The following is a 15,677-nucleotide window of genomic DNA, read 5'->3' as shown; positions in this document are numbered from 1 at the left end:
GATTGCCAACCACCTCAGCCACATCCCGACTCACCTCCCCGTCTCTCCCAAAACAAGGCTGCAAACCTGCATTTCCCATGCACACCACGCATTTCTTCCTACCTTAGCTTTGCGGCAAGCCAACAAATTACTTACGCTACTCAGCTACAGCTCCTTAGTCCTGAAGTACTTCAGGAAGGGTGGAATTATGTAAGAATCATATCATTATTTCCAGTTAAATTTATAAATAAATATAACGTCTGAAGGGGATTCCTGCAGAACTAAATACCTTTTGACCCAGGAGCTCTGTACCATTCTCTCTCAAAGTCTAAGTGTAATTGTAGCTCCATCTGAGCCGGCAGCATGCAGTTCTTAAAGCCGTCAAACATTCCTCTCCAAAAGCCTTTGAAGTGCTCCCAGGAGCAGCAAGGATCTCTGGAAGTGCAGTGCTTGTTATCCTAGTGCTGGAGAGGGCTGTGCACAGACTGCCAGGGCAAGGCAGTGGCACTGAGGAGAATACTGCAAATACAGCTTCTCCCGCACGGCAAGGACTTTATTCCTAAAGATAAGCCAGGCAAGAACTGTTTAGTTCTCCTCAACAATTTAAAGAAAACAAATCTAACTGCAAAACTGCTATGTTTATTATGTTGTATATCACTTAACAATGATGCTTACCCCCCTTCCCCAAATCTAAAACCAGGGCATTTCACAAACAATTTCCCTGTTTTTACCAGAACACACATAACTTAAGGAGAGGTGTGTTCCCACTCTGCACCCTAAAGGGTGAGGAAAAGAGATAAAAATACATAAATGAAAACTCGAGATAAGGTATCCAAGTACCTAAGTCTTGCATTAACCCCTGCAGCCCCTGCAAGTTGCACTGTGGGCATTTTTTTTCAACTGTAAACTCAGAAAAACATTTACAACAGTTGCCTCATCTCAATGAGCATCTTCCCACAGTAGGCAGCCATGGGATCTCACAAATATAACCCTGGAGCAGAGCCTAATTTTCTGCTCATAGCTTGAATGAGTGTGAATCCAGCATTCAACTAGATTCTCTTGTGCAAAATCCCATCAATAAGTTTCTGCTCCACGTACTGCCATAGACGCTTTTCCATGCCATTGAGGCTTCCCCGCACATAAGCCCGTTCATTCCGCTGCTTACCAACAGCTGTCTTTCAGCAAGCTACACCGCCTTTTCAAAATCCTGATAGTACTCAGCTAGTGGTAAATTGCTACCGTTCACTGCTGCAACAAAATACAGCAATTCAGCATGCCGTAGATAGTGTTTTGGTGTCTTAAGTCACTGGCTGAGGGCAGCAATTTGGCTTCTTTTCTACCGTAGCAAGGAAAAACCCACTCACATTTAAGATCCTTGGAATAAGTCCTCTCACAAATTCCTGCATCAGTTCCCAGGACAAAGTTTCCATAACACCCAGAACGGAATTTGGAGAACATAAATAACAAGTTAAAATGTACTGTGTCCAAAATTACTATTATGGATAACTGAGTAAGATCCAGAGGCATCATTTATGGCCACAACTGCTACTTTCCACAGCCCTCAGTCCCAGTTCTGCTGTCGTTTACTCAAGAGTAAATCAAGAGCAGCTCCTCTGAATTCAGGAGTCCAAATTGGTGGGAGAACAGAAGAAAACAACTAATGTTCCAGCCTAAGAAGAGCCAATAGTGACCTACCAAAAATTCAGGAGGGAAAAAAAACTTATGCCAAAGTAAGAAGGTCACTCCCTTTCCTCCTCCCTACTGTTGCTTATCTTACATGACCTCTCTCATTGATGAGTCTGACACCACTTACAGCTACAAGAAATTAAGGACTTTGTAAAAGCCAGCTGAGTTGCCAGCAAGTAGATAAATCTTGTCAGCATCCAGACTGTTAAAAATGTGCTTATTCTCCAGAAAAGATAACCACAGTTTTATTAGCATTGCCGTAATCTCCACTAAATGACCAGACGCGGCAGCAATTCCAAGCATGGTGTGGGTGCCGTATCCCAACTATGGGGCATCTCAGCAGCTCCAGCCACTTGGCCAGTAAGATCTGAAGGCAGGCTAAGAGGAATCATGGACACGATGGCACGGCAGAGCCATGGCATTCTGTGCTCCCTTGTGTAATTAAAGGCAAGAATCGCTGTCACCTTCAGTCCTGGACACTAATTTTTTCTCAAAGGGAAACCACCTCGGGAAGCTCTCGCTAAAAGCAGCACAGCTGAGGAAGGTGCTCCTCGCCCTCATCTACGAGGTCAGTCAGTCCCAAGACAGCCAGACCTTGCAGAACAGCAAGTGTCTCAGCAGCCCGCCCGCAGGGCCACCATCCAACAGCAACAACATTTCTGCTCCTTCGGAAGAGCTGCCTCATCTCCAGAATTAAAGAAAACGTAAGGTGTTACTTCTGTGACTGAATTCTTCCAAACCAAAGAAAACACAGAGGAACGAAGTCAGAGAAACTAAGATACAAGACCGATAGAAGCATTCAAGCAGACATACAGGATCAATTTTACCTTTAAAGACATCAGAGCACAAGTGTCAAGGACAGGGACTCATAAGCGCACCTGAACCAACTGCCTGCATTTCTCTGCTGCTCCTCAATTAGGCACTGCCAGGCGATCAATTTTGGCACCTCCTCTCTTCCCCAGCCCACCTGTAATCATTTCCTGGCTCTGGAGCTGAGCAGGTACTCCACTTCTGGCCAGCTCTGAGACATCAGAGCAGGTGTGGAATAATTAGGAAAGGGACTTAAACCAACTGGGCATTAAATTGAGTGACAGATGTTAAGAAGCAAAATTAAACAGTTTTTTCCTTGAGACCAAGACTTAAGTAAGTGAATCGTAACAAGCCAGTTGCTACCACTGAGGAAAGCAAAATCTCATTGTTCTTAAACTACTTAAAACCAAACTGACTTAAACCAGAAGTACAAGAAAATCAGCAAGATTTATACACGCCTAATTAAAGCAAACTTTTATCACTATTTTCCTTTCCCTAGAAGACAGGATGCTTTACTTTTACTGGTTCAAAATATCAATTATGAATCAAAAGATAAAAACAAATACTTAGAGATATAAACCTTCATTAGCTTAAAAAACACCTATAAGCATGTAGCACAGTCTTCCCCTAGACGCTTAGTGAGCAAAGCGTAACCAGAGGCCGCCACGTGGGGCTTTTCTTTAAGCAAATCTGTGTTCATGAGATAAACTGCATCATGATATATTGCTCTGTGACAGCTACATACGGTGCTTGCACCAGGACCTCAACTAGCAATGGTCTGCCCAGTCTTGAAAGGACACAAGTCAATTAGTTCTATATGCTAAGCCACTACTGACCAACACAAAATACCAAGAAACTAAATTAAAAATCGAGACACACTGGCTCCCTTTCTCATAGGGATTCCAGCTTGTGTGTTACACTGGACCAGTCATTTGCTTTAACTAGACTTATGATGAAGATACAGCAATTAGCTGGAAATAACGCTGAAGGAGAAGGTAGGAGCAGTGTGGAGATGGCTTCTCAGACCCCAATGGGCCGGTTGTCCCAAGGATTTTACCAGAAACGTGGAAATGCCACAAGAATGAGCCAAGGCTTCAGCCGCCTGGGCCAGCGAGGGAGATGCAGCAACTGCCTGAAACCAGAGCAAGGAAAAGAAGCTTCTCCAGCAACTCAAAGGCTACTTCAGGCTGCCTGAAGAGTATTTTGAACTCCTCAATTATTTTCAACTGCCCAATTACGATCAAGTCTTTTATATGCTTTTTCACAATGTCTTCACCGAAGAAAAGAAGCCATGCAGCACAATCTGCTGTGCTCTTTCAGCCAATGTAAAACACTCCACTTCCCTTTTAGGAAAGGAAGGGGGAAGTCTAAGGGACACGTCCTTCTTAATTAAAATGGATTCTTTGATGTTTTGTTGAAGAACTGAAGTGTGAGACAGAAGCACATCCAGCAGGCCCAGTTCATCTCTGATGTTCAGCTACAACCATCATCGTGGGCCCGGCGCTCAGGGGCACGTCTTGTCTGTTGTCACAGGCGTTTCATGGGGATCCCTACGGGCCAGCATTTGTTACCGGACACGTAAAGTTCTCCTGTGTATGTACATACTCCAGCCCCACCATCAGCAAGGCCTCCTGCGCTCAAACCAGAGCACGACCACAGGATCTGTGATTCCTCTGCTGGCAGTGACAAGGGCAGTTCATTAGCTCTCTGGCAATTAGGAAGAAACCTAGGTGGTGATGAGGATGTAAAGACAGCAGCACAGAAAAGCCTGACAATTGATTTTATGGACATCCTTCCCTCTGCCATAACATCTTTTCAGAGAATCCACAGCACAGCTCCTCTCAGAGCCACCTCTTCAAGCAACAGAAAGAAACGAACCTTGAGAAAATGAGGAAAAACAAGCATGTGCACACATACCAGTTTTCTTCGGACCATTTCGCCCGTGCCATATGGGCCCAATCCGGCACCAAGCATGTATCTGACTGAATAAACAAGCAGCCCCAGCGATTTAAGCACAGACTGCGCTCTAGCAGGTAAGAGCATCCCCCACTCCTTCCTTTGCCCATCTTCTGCTGCCGCCGGGTGGGCCCTGCGCTGGCTGAACGCTGTGGGCACGGTTTCATCCCCGACTAAACAGAGCTGAGCCCGCGGCCCGCGCTGGCACTGCTGCTCCTCTGACCACAGTGACCATGAGCTAAGCAGGGAGCGGAAAGCGAATCCAACTAAATCCACCCACTGAAAAATAACCCAAACAAAAATAAACACGAATAGTTTTCAGCCTGCACATTGCATGGTGACACATGTGCCAGTAAGAGCTCAAAAGGGGCTGCAATACAGCCCTGGATCGGTTCAATCCCCCAGCAAAGGGAACAGAGGGCCAGGTTGGGCAGGGATCGTGCCTGATGGTGGCTATCCAGACTTGGATCACTTTAAATCAGCTGTAAAACACCATGAAGAGCTGCTAACACAGGCCACTTGAACAACAAATAGCACAGTCCTGCTCCCAGGGGAAAACCAAAAGAAAAGTCTCCAGAAGAAGAAAGCCTCCCATTGTACTTAAGTTTATTTTCTAATTTCACTCTAGCCTTCAGCTTGTGGTAGGGACCACATCCATTACCCATCAAGCAGTCCTGCACCAACTCTCCCTGCGGCTGCCAGCCTCCGTCAGGCCTTTCTTCCGTCAGGAGTGGCTTGTTTCCTCAGCATCCCAACCAGAGGTATTCCCCAGCCTCCCCATCATCTCTGCAGTCTGTTGGACTGCACTGTGACCTGAATTGGGGAATTAAGCTGAAAAGAGACTCAAGAATTAAAAAAAGAGATAAAGATAAAAATCCAGCCGAATCAGATCTCTGACCAGGTCCGCGGTTTGACACAGAAACACACAAGTTCATGTGCCAGGAAGGTGTTGGAGCAAACAGCCAGGAGCAAGGGAGGTGTCACACAGCTGAAAAATAGACCCATCAACCCCACCACAGCCCAAGCCCAACAGGTAAGGAGCAGCTCACTCCTGCTTTCCTGCCTGGGCTGCATCAGCACTGCTTAAGACACTTTCTATCATCTTTGCCATGGGTTTGGAGCACAGACAGGGCCAGTTACTCCAGTTTATTTAAACTAAGTAGCCCATCCCCTCTGGTAGGTCAATAGACTGTTAATGTGCAACTAACAGCCTGGTTACCCCACAGGGCGCCTGTCCACAGGCTGTCTTAACCAAGAGCAATATAACATAAATACCTTAGATATAAGGTTCAGAGGACTCTCCGGATATTGCCAGCTCCTCTTCATTATGTGAAAAAGAACTGATTATGCTTTGTCCAGCTCTAAACCGGTTAATGCAGGCAGACTCCACCGCAAAGACTAAGCTCTGATGTAAAGTCAACCAGGTGGAACCATGTTATTTCCCCCCACAGCTTTAGGAAATCTATTATTTAAATATTCCGTATAATTTCTTGGGTTTGCACTTGAAAAAGAAAACTGAAAGGGTTCAAGAAAAGCTCTCCATAAATTGTCTGATATCTGGAACCCACATATAACAGTATGGTTCTAGAGAGTTTTATTATTGCTCTGGAATGAGATGACCCTCATTTCTCTCAATATTCATTTGAAGAGGAAATTTCTGTTGCTAGAGAGCTTTTTACTATGACAGACTGCAGTATGAGAAAATGGATTTCATGTTAAACTAGAAGAATACCAGCTTAAAAAGACAACGCCTCCTTTTAACAATTTGAGAAATTAGCAGCTTATTTAGGACATTATTTTATTTATAGAGTCAACATAATCTGAAGTCCTTAACAGGAATCTGAGGGGTGGTTTGTTTGGTTTTTTACACTTTAGCTCCACTAGATGTTATAAATGCAGTGAAATTCTGACGCTTGTGTTATTTGGGTCGGTCTAGGTGATAACAATACAAAAAATGGAGGAGATGATTTCTATCTCCAGAGTGCCACCGAGCTTTCACAACAGATCTTCTTGAGTAATAATGCTGAAAGGAGGAAGACAGGCTCCCTTGTCCCTTGCCTTTGTGTATATGCAGATTGGATTAGGAGAGTCTAACGAAGAACAAGCAGGCTCCTTTTCCTCTCACTCCAGCTAGCGCTTAGCTTTCTGTGGGGTTTTTTACCTGTCAAAAGCCCAGACATCATCACATCAGAGGAAAGACATTGGCAGGAGGGACTCCTGAAAAGTCTCCTGCGCCCCTCGGCCGGTGCCATCGCACCATGCTTGCAAAGGTGGCGCATTAGATGAGGACAAGTTGGACGCCGGCTCTCGCAGAGCACAAGGACCACTGGGGAGTCCTCAGATCTCAGAGCCTGCTCCAGACGGAGGAGGAGCCTGGCTGGATCTCCATGACCCAGTTATGGACCATGTACTTCTAAGAATAACTTTCACATCAAGCGAGGAGAATTTTCTTCTCTCAGCCCCATAAACATATCCTTTACCTTCACTGCATGTTTATTAAGATGTCCCTCAGCACGAGTGCCAAACAAACCTTTAAGAGACGCGAATTTCTTTAGCGTGCACACAGCCAGGAGCACGTGTGCATCCCCTTATCTCACACAACGCAGAGCAGACACAAAGAGGAACCCTCTTGACAGGATGGATGCCTGAAGAAGCGGAGACCAGGGAAAGACAGCAGAATAGCGGAAAGGAGCATGGGACAAGAGCTTCTATAGCTGTGGGCTGTTCACTGAGACAAAAAAATTGCAGAGAAGCCAACGAGGTCAAACATCTTTTCCTCTCATCCACTCATTTGATCAAGAAAGCTTGCATTCATAAAAGGCACGGATGTATTGCACAGCTTGAAAATACCATCTTACCAGCCTTTGTGCAAAGCAGGAATCCCTACATGAATAAAACAAATCTTCAAGGGGGAAAAAAATAGGGCTTGTAACAAAATTTTTCAAGAGACCCTTAGCTAGAGCAGCACTAGTGGGCGCAGCTAAAATTACAGCAAACCTACATAATGCGTCTGAACTAGCTTAGCCCTTTCCTTGCGAGCAGAGAAGCTGCCACATCAGTAACTCCGTTGCTAGGGCAACTGCTTACTTTCCATATCAACTGCAAACTCGTTGCTATGGAGACACATATACAAGAAAAATTCCTCTCTATAGCCAAGGACCAGATGGTAGGGAAGTCAGGGCAGTCATGGGCTAACGGGCTGTACTAAATGGGACACACACTAGAGGACATTTAGATCTGTAGGTTCACAATAGGATTAATCTGAATGACTGAATTCACAGGTCCGGCAGTATAAACAAAGCCAGGGAACTCCTCGTCTACTCCCCATCATGTGATACTTCATACTCTGGCCAACTATTATTAAACTGCTGAGCTCAATGCAAAGAGGTTTGTACAATCAAGGGCTCAGTATTTTCCCTTCTTCAGCCCGGCTCTCCATCTCCATCCAGGACATCAGCCTCATCGCAAAGTTACATTAATAGTCACTCTGCCGGCTTGCCAGGTAAGCCTGATGGCATTGCAGCTGAAATGGAACAGCAGCAGTGCATAAACAAATCCAAGGAGAAAAATGTATTTTCCCAGCATTCCGCACTAGACCTGGAAGCACCAGGACAGGGCGAACCAAAAACTCTAGCAATGCAGCCTCTAAGTATTTTTTTTTCTTCCTGCTACAAGGATCTCACATCAGGAAATGCAAGCATTCATACGCAGGCAGAAAAGGCTGCACGCTACTAAATGCATATTTAGCTCCATAAATATAAATTACTGAAGCCCAAGATTGAGAAAACTACTATGCAAAGGGAATTCAAAAAAGAACTAAGTGTTCAGCAGAACTTTTTTAGAAAAACGATTACTGAAAGGCTACACAAACAAACACTGGAAAGCACAACTATGAGAGGGAAAGCTTCTAGCTTTTCACAATCTGTCAATGCACATCAACCGGCAAATGCTTTCAACTGCCAGCACTGATTAACTCCTTCCCCTCACACTGTACATGTTTCAGAGCCTATCTTGTTAGTATTTTATAAAATACCGTTTGCTAAATGCCTTTTTTTTTTCTCTCCACATAAAAACAGTAAGACAGGCAGACTCCAAGCCTGCAAACTGCAGAATGTGGCTGCAAAGGGGAAGAAGTGGCATGAAATGATTCCTTACGGAGGGGAGGTCCTCCCCTTCCCATGCCCCAAGCCCCAGCCCTAAACTGGAGAACCCTTTTGAGGGACGGACACCTTCTTTCTGAACAGCAGAGATGCTGGCTGCAAGGTACTCAAATCAACCCCAAGTGTGCGTCTGCACACACACGAAGGTATTTTCAAAGCCAGCAGTTGCCGTTTACTGCTTTCCAAGTCCACAATTAGCTATCAAGCACCTGATTCAGCAACCCCAACCGAGTGCCAATTCTGCGTTCGGGACTGTCTGCCATGTCCCTTGGCCAAGACACGAGGAAAAACCCAGCAGGTGATTTAAATGACCTGCCTTGGTGCATTTTGCGTTCAAAATTCTCATCTCATTCACTGTAACACTGGCTACTTGCAGTCATTAGCATCTCCAGAAGATGGAAGAAATAATTTCTCATAAGCTGGGATTTTCCAGGAATGAATACAACCCCACCTCGTTATTCATATAGGCAAGGCCTCCCACCACACCTTGTTGTCTAGCTATGTAACCATGGCTCCAATCACAAATTCGAGACAGAGGTGACTAGTCATGCGTTGTGCTCTGCCACTTCCCTGTGGAGAAGCAGCACGTCGTGGTATTGTTCACACGAGCTCAGCAGACTGCTGGATATTTGACAGACAGACACGAAGACAAGTTCCTGATAGGAAGGAAGCTGTACTCTAAATAGTCAACTTGTAAACAGAGGAAGAAGGATAGAACAGAATACAAATGGTAATGTTAAACACATGCCTTGCCAGTTACAGTATTTGTTTGGTTTTGTTTGGTTGGTTTTGGTTTTAAATGTATTGTGTGAAGGCTTCTTATGGTCTGGGACAGGATCATAAAAGTCTGGTGTGGCACTTGTTATTATAGTCTCACTTCCAAAGAAGAATTTAAGACTCCGTTTTACACAAAATGTTCCAGTTCAGGACAAGTTTTTTAATCTCACAATAATTCACAGCAACTAATTTAAGAAAATACCAACATACAGTATGTGATCATCAATTTGTGGACAGTAGATTCTACACAACAGCATTTAAAGGCGGGGGGAGGGGAGGGGAAGATAAATGAGTCAATCCTTTAAAAAAGGAAAGCTCCAGAGAACTATTTAAGTTCACTTAACTTCATTAGTTCAGTAATCTAAAATGAAAATAATGACAGTAATCTAAAATGAAAAGTTGCTAGTTTAGGCTAATGTATGACCCTTCCTCTGGAGTTATTTGAGCTCCTATTCCACAGCATTTAAAGATAAATCACACCCAAAATAGGGAGAACAGCACCACCAACAGAAGTCTAGTTTCAGGGTAACCAGTTCCAAGACAATTGTTGCATTGACTTCACTGAAATACAGAAGCTGAGTGCATCTATTGTTTCTGCCAGGAGAAAGTGTCCACTTTCTGATCTTCAGCCAATTTTAGAGACAGAGGGTCAGTGATGTCATTTTACCCACTACTTATTTCACTAACCTGTGGGAAGGACTGTGAAATTAATCTGCAAGCTGATATTTTTATCAGCATACCCGTACTTTGCCAAAGATCCATGCAGATCACTGCTTTCTGAAGATGGTCCCCTTCGGAAACCGACACCAGCTGCCAGGCAGCCCGAGGTGACAGAGGCTGCGCCGAGAGCTGCCCCATCCCCTCACACATGGGCTCTGCCCGCACACACCGCTCAGGATCCAGCAATGAAACCGGGCTACAACAGCAGAGATCCAAAAGCAAAAATGTGCTCCCCAGGCTTCTGCCAGCACACCAGTTGCAGAAGCTACACGAGCCCAGGGAGAGAATAACTGAAATGTCAGCAAATGGCAACTTTCACCTTTGATGCCTGACCTCTCTCTCTCCTTGAACAGTTTTTTTAAAACCTGCTTGAATTGGAACAAAACTTCATCACCAAAATTCAGAACTACTTCTGTTTGTTTAAAAGAAATAGAAGTTTTTTCAGCTTACACCACTTTTCAGACCAGGGAAAAAGCGATGGACTCCTACATAAGGCATACCCTTTCACTATACATTTGTATAAGCCAAGAACAGCACGCAGCCTATTTATAACATGATTACATTCATCTAGTATAGCTGGAAACCATTACCACAGCATGATAACTAAAAACAATATTTAACCACTACGCATGAAGACACCAGCTGGGGGGAAAAGAAAAAACACACACACCCCCCGAGTACTTTCTTACAGATGTCTAGACAATGAATGTAATAAAATCAGAATGAGCCATGCTAAAGAAATGTTTGCTCTCTGAATTTAATGAACTACATTACCAGGGACAGCGTCGCATATTTTGCATTTCACTGTTACAGACACATTCTAGGATTAGCAGGTGAATATTTTCAGAGTCAGATAGGTTTCCATAGCTCCAAACTTACCTGACTTCTGTCTTTGTCCACTTTCTTAAAACACTTATTCAAGGACAGGTTATGTCTCACAGAATTTTTCCATCCAGTGGGTGCGTTTGCAAAATACGGAAAGTGTTCCAAGATCCAGTTGTATATATCCTTTACAGGCAGTCTTTTGGTTGGCGAATCCTCAATGGCCATAAATATGAGGCAGCTAAAGGAATAAGGAGGTTTGCAGTTGGGGTTCTGCTTGGCATCATAGGGCATGTCAGAGTGGGCAGGAGATGGTGGCGTGTCATCACCGATGTCCTGAACGGGGCTAACACTCCGTAACACCGAGTCCCCAAAGCTCTTCAGCAAGTTCTTGCTCTCGTGTAACCAGTTCAAATTAGTTAGTTCTTCATCTTCCATGGCCCCTTTATCTAATCTGATGGCAGGCAAAGAGAAATCTAGGTCCTCGTCATCATGAAGTGCCTTTGATAAATCGCTATCTTGGTAACGCTGGCTCAGTCCGCTGGGAACGCTAATTCCTGAGCCCTCTGGCTTCTTACTGGGAGGCATGACTGGACCCATTTAGACAGCAATTCCTGGAGAGTAAATCCAAAGGAAGGGGAGAAAGAAATAGAGACACAAATTAGCTCACAGAAAAATACTGCATAGAATTGTGACAGCTTTTCCCTAACTAGTCACCCAGACTTTTGTCATCTGTATTAAATATTACAGACTCCCATAAACACTCATCCACAACCGCTAAGTAAAATAACCTGAAGTCGGGACACAGCAAGAAATTTTAGTCCGTGAAATGAGATGATGATCCTGATACATCTCAGTTCTGCATGCACATGAAGCCTCACCTAGGAAATCCTAAAGACATGTCCCATTCACGATGAATATGTGTATCAAATAACAGAATCCTCTGATTGTATTATTTAATAAGCACGTAAACTAAAAAAAATAAATAGAGGAGCTTATGGCCAGTTGTTTCAGATTAAGCTCAGGTGTTTCACTTTTGAGGACAATTCAACAGCACCATGATCAAAGCCACGCTGGCTAAAGGCTGAGGCAGACAAGCATCCAATCTGACTAGAGTTGCAAAAAAACCTGAAAAATGACAGCAGAACTTCAAAACCAGCAAGGGCAAGAGAAGGAAGGAAAGCAGTGCACAGTAGTTTTGGGACCAGGGCCAAGACACAGGAAAGAAGCGCCAGAGGAATAGAGCACTTTAAAAATGTATGTAAACAGAGAAGATTTTAACATAAGCTGAACCGTATTTCAAACATGGCAGAAAACAGAGTCAGAAAGGCTGCTGTGATGCTCAACAGCAGCCTGGGAGAGGTGGGACGAGCTGCTGAGGGTGCTGCACCAGCTGCCCCTGGGGGTACCTGTGAGCAGCAATATTCAGTTCCTCCACACAATAAAACTGCCAGGATTTAGGTCTGGAGATGTGAATAGCAATGAAATGAAAAATGAAAAGAGTTAATAATGGATTTTAAAACGACAAAACTTCCTTCACAAATGTTGAACAAGAACAAAAGGATTCCCTATATCTAAAACATATCCTCAGTAATTCCCTGAAGTCATGGAGTCACACACGCGATGTAGTAAACGAAGAGCAAAAAAACTACAGGTAACCACAGAATGAACCATGTACCTATAGGAAAAAAAAGAGACAGCCATTCTGGAAAAGAGAAAAGGTATATTTTAGCTGTTATAAAGGGCAATAAATGAAAAAGGAAAGTTCCTGGGGTCTTTCTAGAAACACTTTACACCAAGGCAGCCACTGCTAAAAAGAGAAATGTATGGAACTTCTGTGCACAGAAGCCTGCTAATACACACCACCGCCTAACAAGCTCAGTGAACGTGTGGTTTTACACAAGTATCTGGAAGAGGAAAAAATACCGAGGCAGATATAAACACTGGGAGGCCAAACTTATGTCGGTCCCACTTCCCAGCTTTCAAAGCAGCGCCCAGCACAGCCAGAAGGTAAACACGAGTATCGCCGGCGTCCGGGGGCACCGGCATCGCCTACCTATGCCGCACGCTCAACTTTGACTCCAAATGGAAGTTACGTCCCATGGGCTTCTAAACAGGAAAATTATATGATGGCTGACAGTAAAGTAATTTAATTGCACTGTTGCTATGACAACACGCTGCTCTCTTTCTGTTTAATTTGCTTATTTGCCAGTATCCTCCCAAAGGGCCCTATCATGCCGTCCCTCTTCCTTTTTTCCTACTTTCTTCTTCCTCGCTCCACGCAGCGGCCCTCACGGCAGCCAGCGGGTGCCTGCGCGGCCGCGGAGCCCCCTCGGGCCGGCACCGGCGCCTGCGGGGAGCCCGGCGGAGCCCGCCCGGAGAGCGGCTGCCAGCGGAACCGCCGCGGCCGGGAGGGAAGGAGGGAAGGAGGGGCGGCCGGGGCTGCCCCGCGGGCGGAGGGGCCCGGCCGGGGCTGCGCCCGCGGGGTGTGTGCGGAGGGGCCGTGGGGCGCTACCGAGGCCCGTGGCGGCTGCCGCGGCGCCCCGCCGCCAGACAAAGGAGCGCCGGTCACATGAGAGCCCGCAGTCGGGCGAACATTTTTAATCCGCTGCCAACTGCGAGTGCTCCGCCAGGTATCTGCACAGCCGCCCGCCCGACGGGGCCCCGCGCCCGCCTCACCCGCGGCCCGGCGGGGGAGCCACCCCGGGGCGGGGGGGGGGCACCGGGGCGGCCCCGCCGCGCAGCGCTCCCACCGTACTTGTCGCACGAGGGGGGGGGGGCGGGCGCTGATTGGCCGCCGCCGCAGCCAATCAATGGCGTTGCTAGGAGACTGGGACTGCTCCGGCGGGGCGGGCGCGGGCGGCCGGCGGCGCGCATACCGCCAATGCCGGCCAGATGTCACCGGCCCCGCCGCGCCGGGAACGCAACTTCTCCCCGCGCCCGCCCCGCCGCTCGCGGCCCTGCGCACCGAGCGGCGCCTCCTTAGCCCTCCTGCTCGCGCATACGTGTGTGTGTGCGCGCACTCAGAAGTCCTTGCCCGAGCGGCTCCCGGAAGCCCCCGGCGGGACCACCTCGGGCTGGAGGCGGCCCCGCGGCGCGGCCCCGCGGCACGGCCGGCCGGGCTCGGCGGGGACACGGCGGCGCGCACGCCGCGGCCGCGCACCAACTCCTGCCCAAGTTGTGGCGCCGGGCGGCCGCCGGGCCGGGCCGAGCCGAGCCGAGCCTGGCCGGGCGGGACCGCGCCGGCCCCGAGACGGGCCCGGCAGCGCCTTGCGCAATCCCCGCCAACAACAACAAGAACTTACCTGGCGGGGGAGGCGGTGGTTTCACCGCGGTCCCCTCATGGCTGTGGCGCAAACTTTCATCTGACGGAGCCGGGCATCGCGCGCCCCCGCCTCAGCCCGAGCCCCGAGGGTGCCGCGGGGGTCCCGGCGCAGCGCGCACCGCCGCCAGCATGGGGCCCGGCCGCCGCCCGCCCCGCGCTCCCGACGGGCAGCGGTCCGCCTCGGTGCGAGCCGAAGAGCGAGAAATTGTTTCCACTGCAAACAAAAAAAGGCGACACATGACCAGGGAGGGAGGGGAGAGAGGGAAAACGTGGGCTGGGCCAGCCGAGACGGGAGAAGCCGCGGAAGGGAGGGCCGCCGGCGGTGGGGGAGGGCGGCGGCGCTGCTCACGGCCGCCCGCGGGGACCCGGGCCCGCTGCCATCGGCTGCCGGGACGCGTCCTCCCGCGGGGGCGCCCGCCCCGGCCCCACAGCGGCGGCGCGGGGTCGCTCCGAGGCGGGCGTTGCGGGCCTGGCGGCGGCGGGGTCGCGCCGGGCCGGCGGCGGTTGCCTGGGGCGGGCAGGGGGGCGGGAAGCGCCCGGGGAGAAGCTCCGGTGTGGAGGGGTGCTCACCGGCGCTCCCACTTGTACGAGTCTCTGCCCCTGCCCGCGGCGTGCCGGCCGCTGCTGACAGGAGGCCCGGCCAGACCGACCCCCGGCAAGCTGCCATGAACTGCCCGGTCGCCGCTGAAGGCACCACCAAGCACCCCAAGTCTAAGGATCCACACACCGGGGTCCCGCTTCTCCCTCCCCCTCGGGAGGAACAGGGGAGACATCTTCCTGCACCGAAACACCAGGCTCCGTCCTGCCCAGCCCCCAGCACGCAGGTAATGCTGCCGAGGGGGGGACACCTGCGAGCCGCCACCGACACGCCACCCGGAGCAGAGCCTCCGCTGCCGACAGCCCGTCCGCCGCTTCCGAGCACATCTGTCCTGCTCATCCGTGCAGGAGCCAGGGGCGAGCACGCCTGCGGGCACCAGCAAGCGGGGCATAAAGCAAGGGGTCCCTGCTGCTGGCTCGCTGTGTCGTGAAACTGTGGCCCCAGCTGGGGGGCTGTCTGCACGGTGTGCAGTGAAGAACCGTGCTGCAGAAACCTACAAAAACTGCTGAGGAAGAAAACAGTTTGTCTTTAGTCTAAGGAAATTTGCTTTAGAACAAGGCCTGATTTAATTAGGAAGAACAGTGCATTTTCTCCCCTGCTACCACACCTTGATATAATAACTAGTATTAACTTGAGTAAAAAAACCTTACCATCTGTTACATTATTGGAGGGAACTAACTTGATTTTAAAATAAAAAAGAAGTTGCCCAGTCCAGACAGCACTAGTTAAGCGTACAGTCTCCCACATACAACATGCTTGCTCTCCAGCAGCTTCAGTCGTTCACAGTACAGAATTAAGGTATGGCTGTCCACCTGCAAAACAAGTACATGAAATCGTTTCATAG

At 48.5% G+C, this 15,677-nt stretch overlaps 1 protein-coding gene across 6 annotated transcripts in view; it reads right to left on the bottom strand.

Moving 5' to 3' along the window:
• Positions 1 to 15,677, bottom strand: part of FOXN3 (forkhead box N3) — a 214,243-nt gene that overhangs the window by 125,129 nt on the left and 73,437 nt on the right. For 5 of the 6 annotated variants that reach the window (XM_065635755.1, XM_065635758.1, XM_065635757.1 and 2 more), the window contains exons 1-2: positions 14,216 to 14,420; positions 10,968 to 11,524 (exon numbers count right to left, since the gene is read on the bottom strand). In XM_065635755.1, the coding sequence (XP_065491827.1) occupies positions 10,968 to 11,510 (543 nt within the window). In that variant the 5' untranslated portion in view covers positions 11,511 to 11,524; positions 14,216 to 14,420. Of the gene's footprint in view, positions 1 to 10,967; positions 11,525 to 14,215; positions 14,421 to 15,677 lie in introns of those variants that run through there. The other variant, XM_065635756.1, reaches the window with a different exon arrangement.

The sequence above is a fragment of the Caloenas nicobarica genome, chromosome 5 (assembly GCF_036013445.1).
Source record: "Caloenas nicobarica isolate bCalNic1 chromosome 5, bCalNic1.hap1, whole genome shotgun sequence".
NCBI classification, from domain to species: Eukaryota; Metazoa; Chordata; class Aves; order Columbiformes; family Columbidae; genus Caloenas; species Caloenas nicobarica.
Note: the sequence above shows the minus strand (reverse complement) of the source record. Positions and strands in the feature narration are given on the sequence as shown.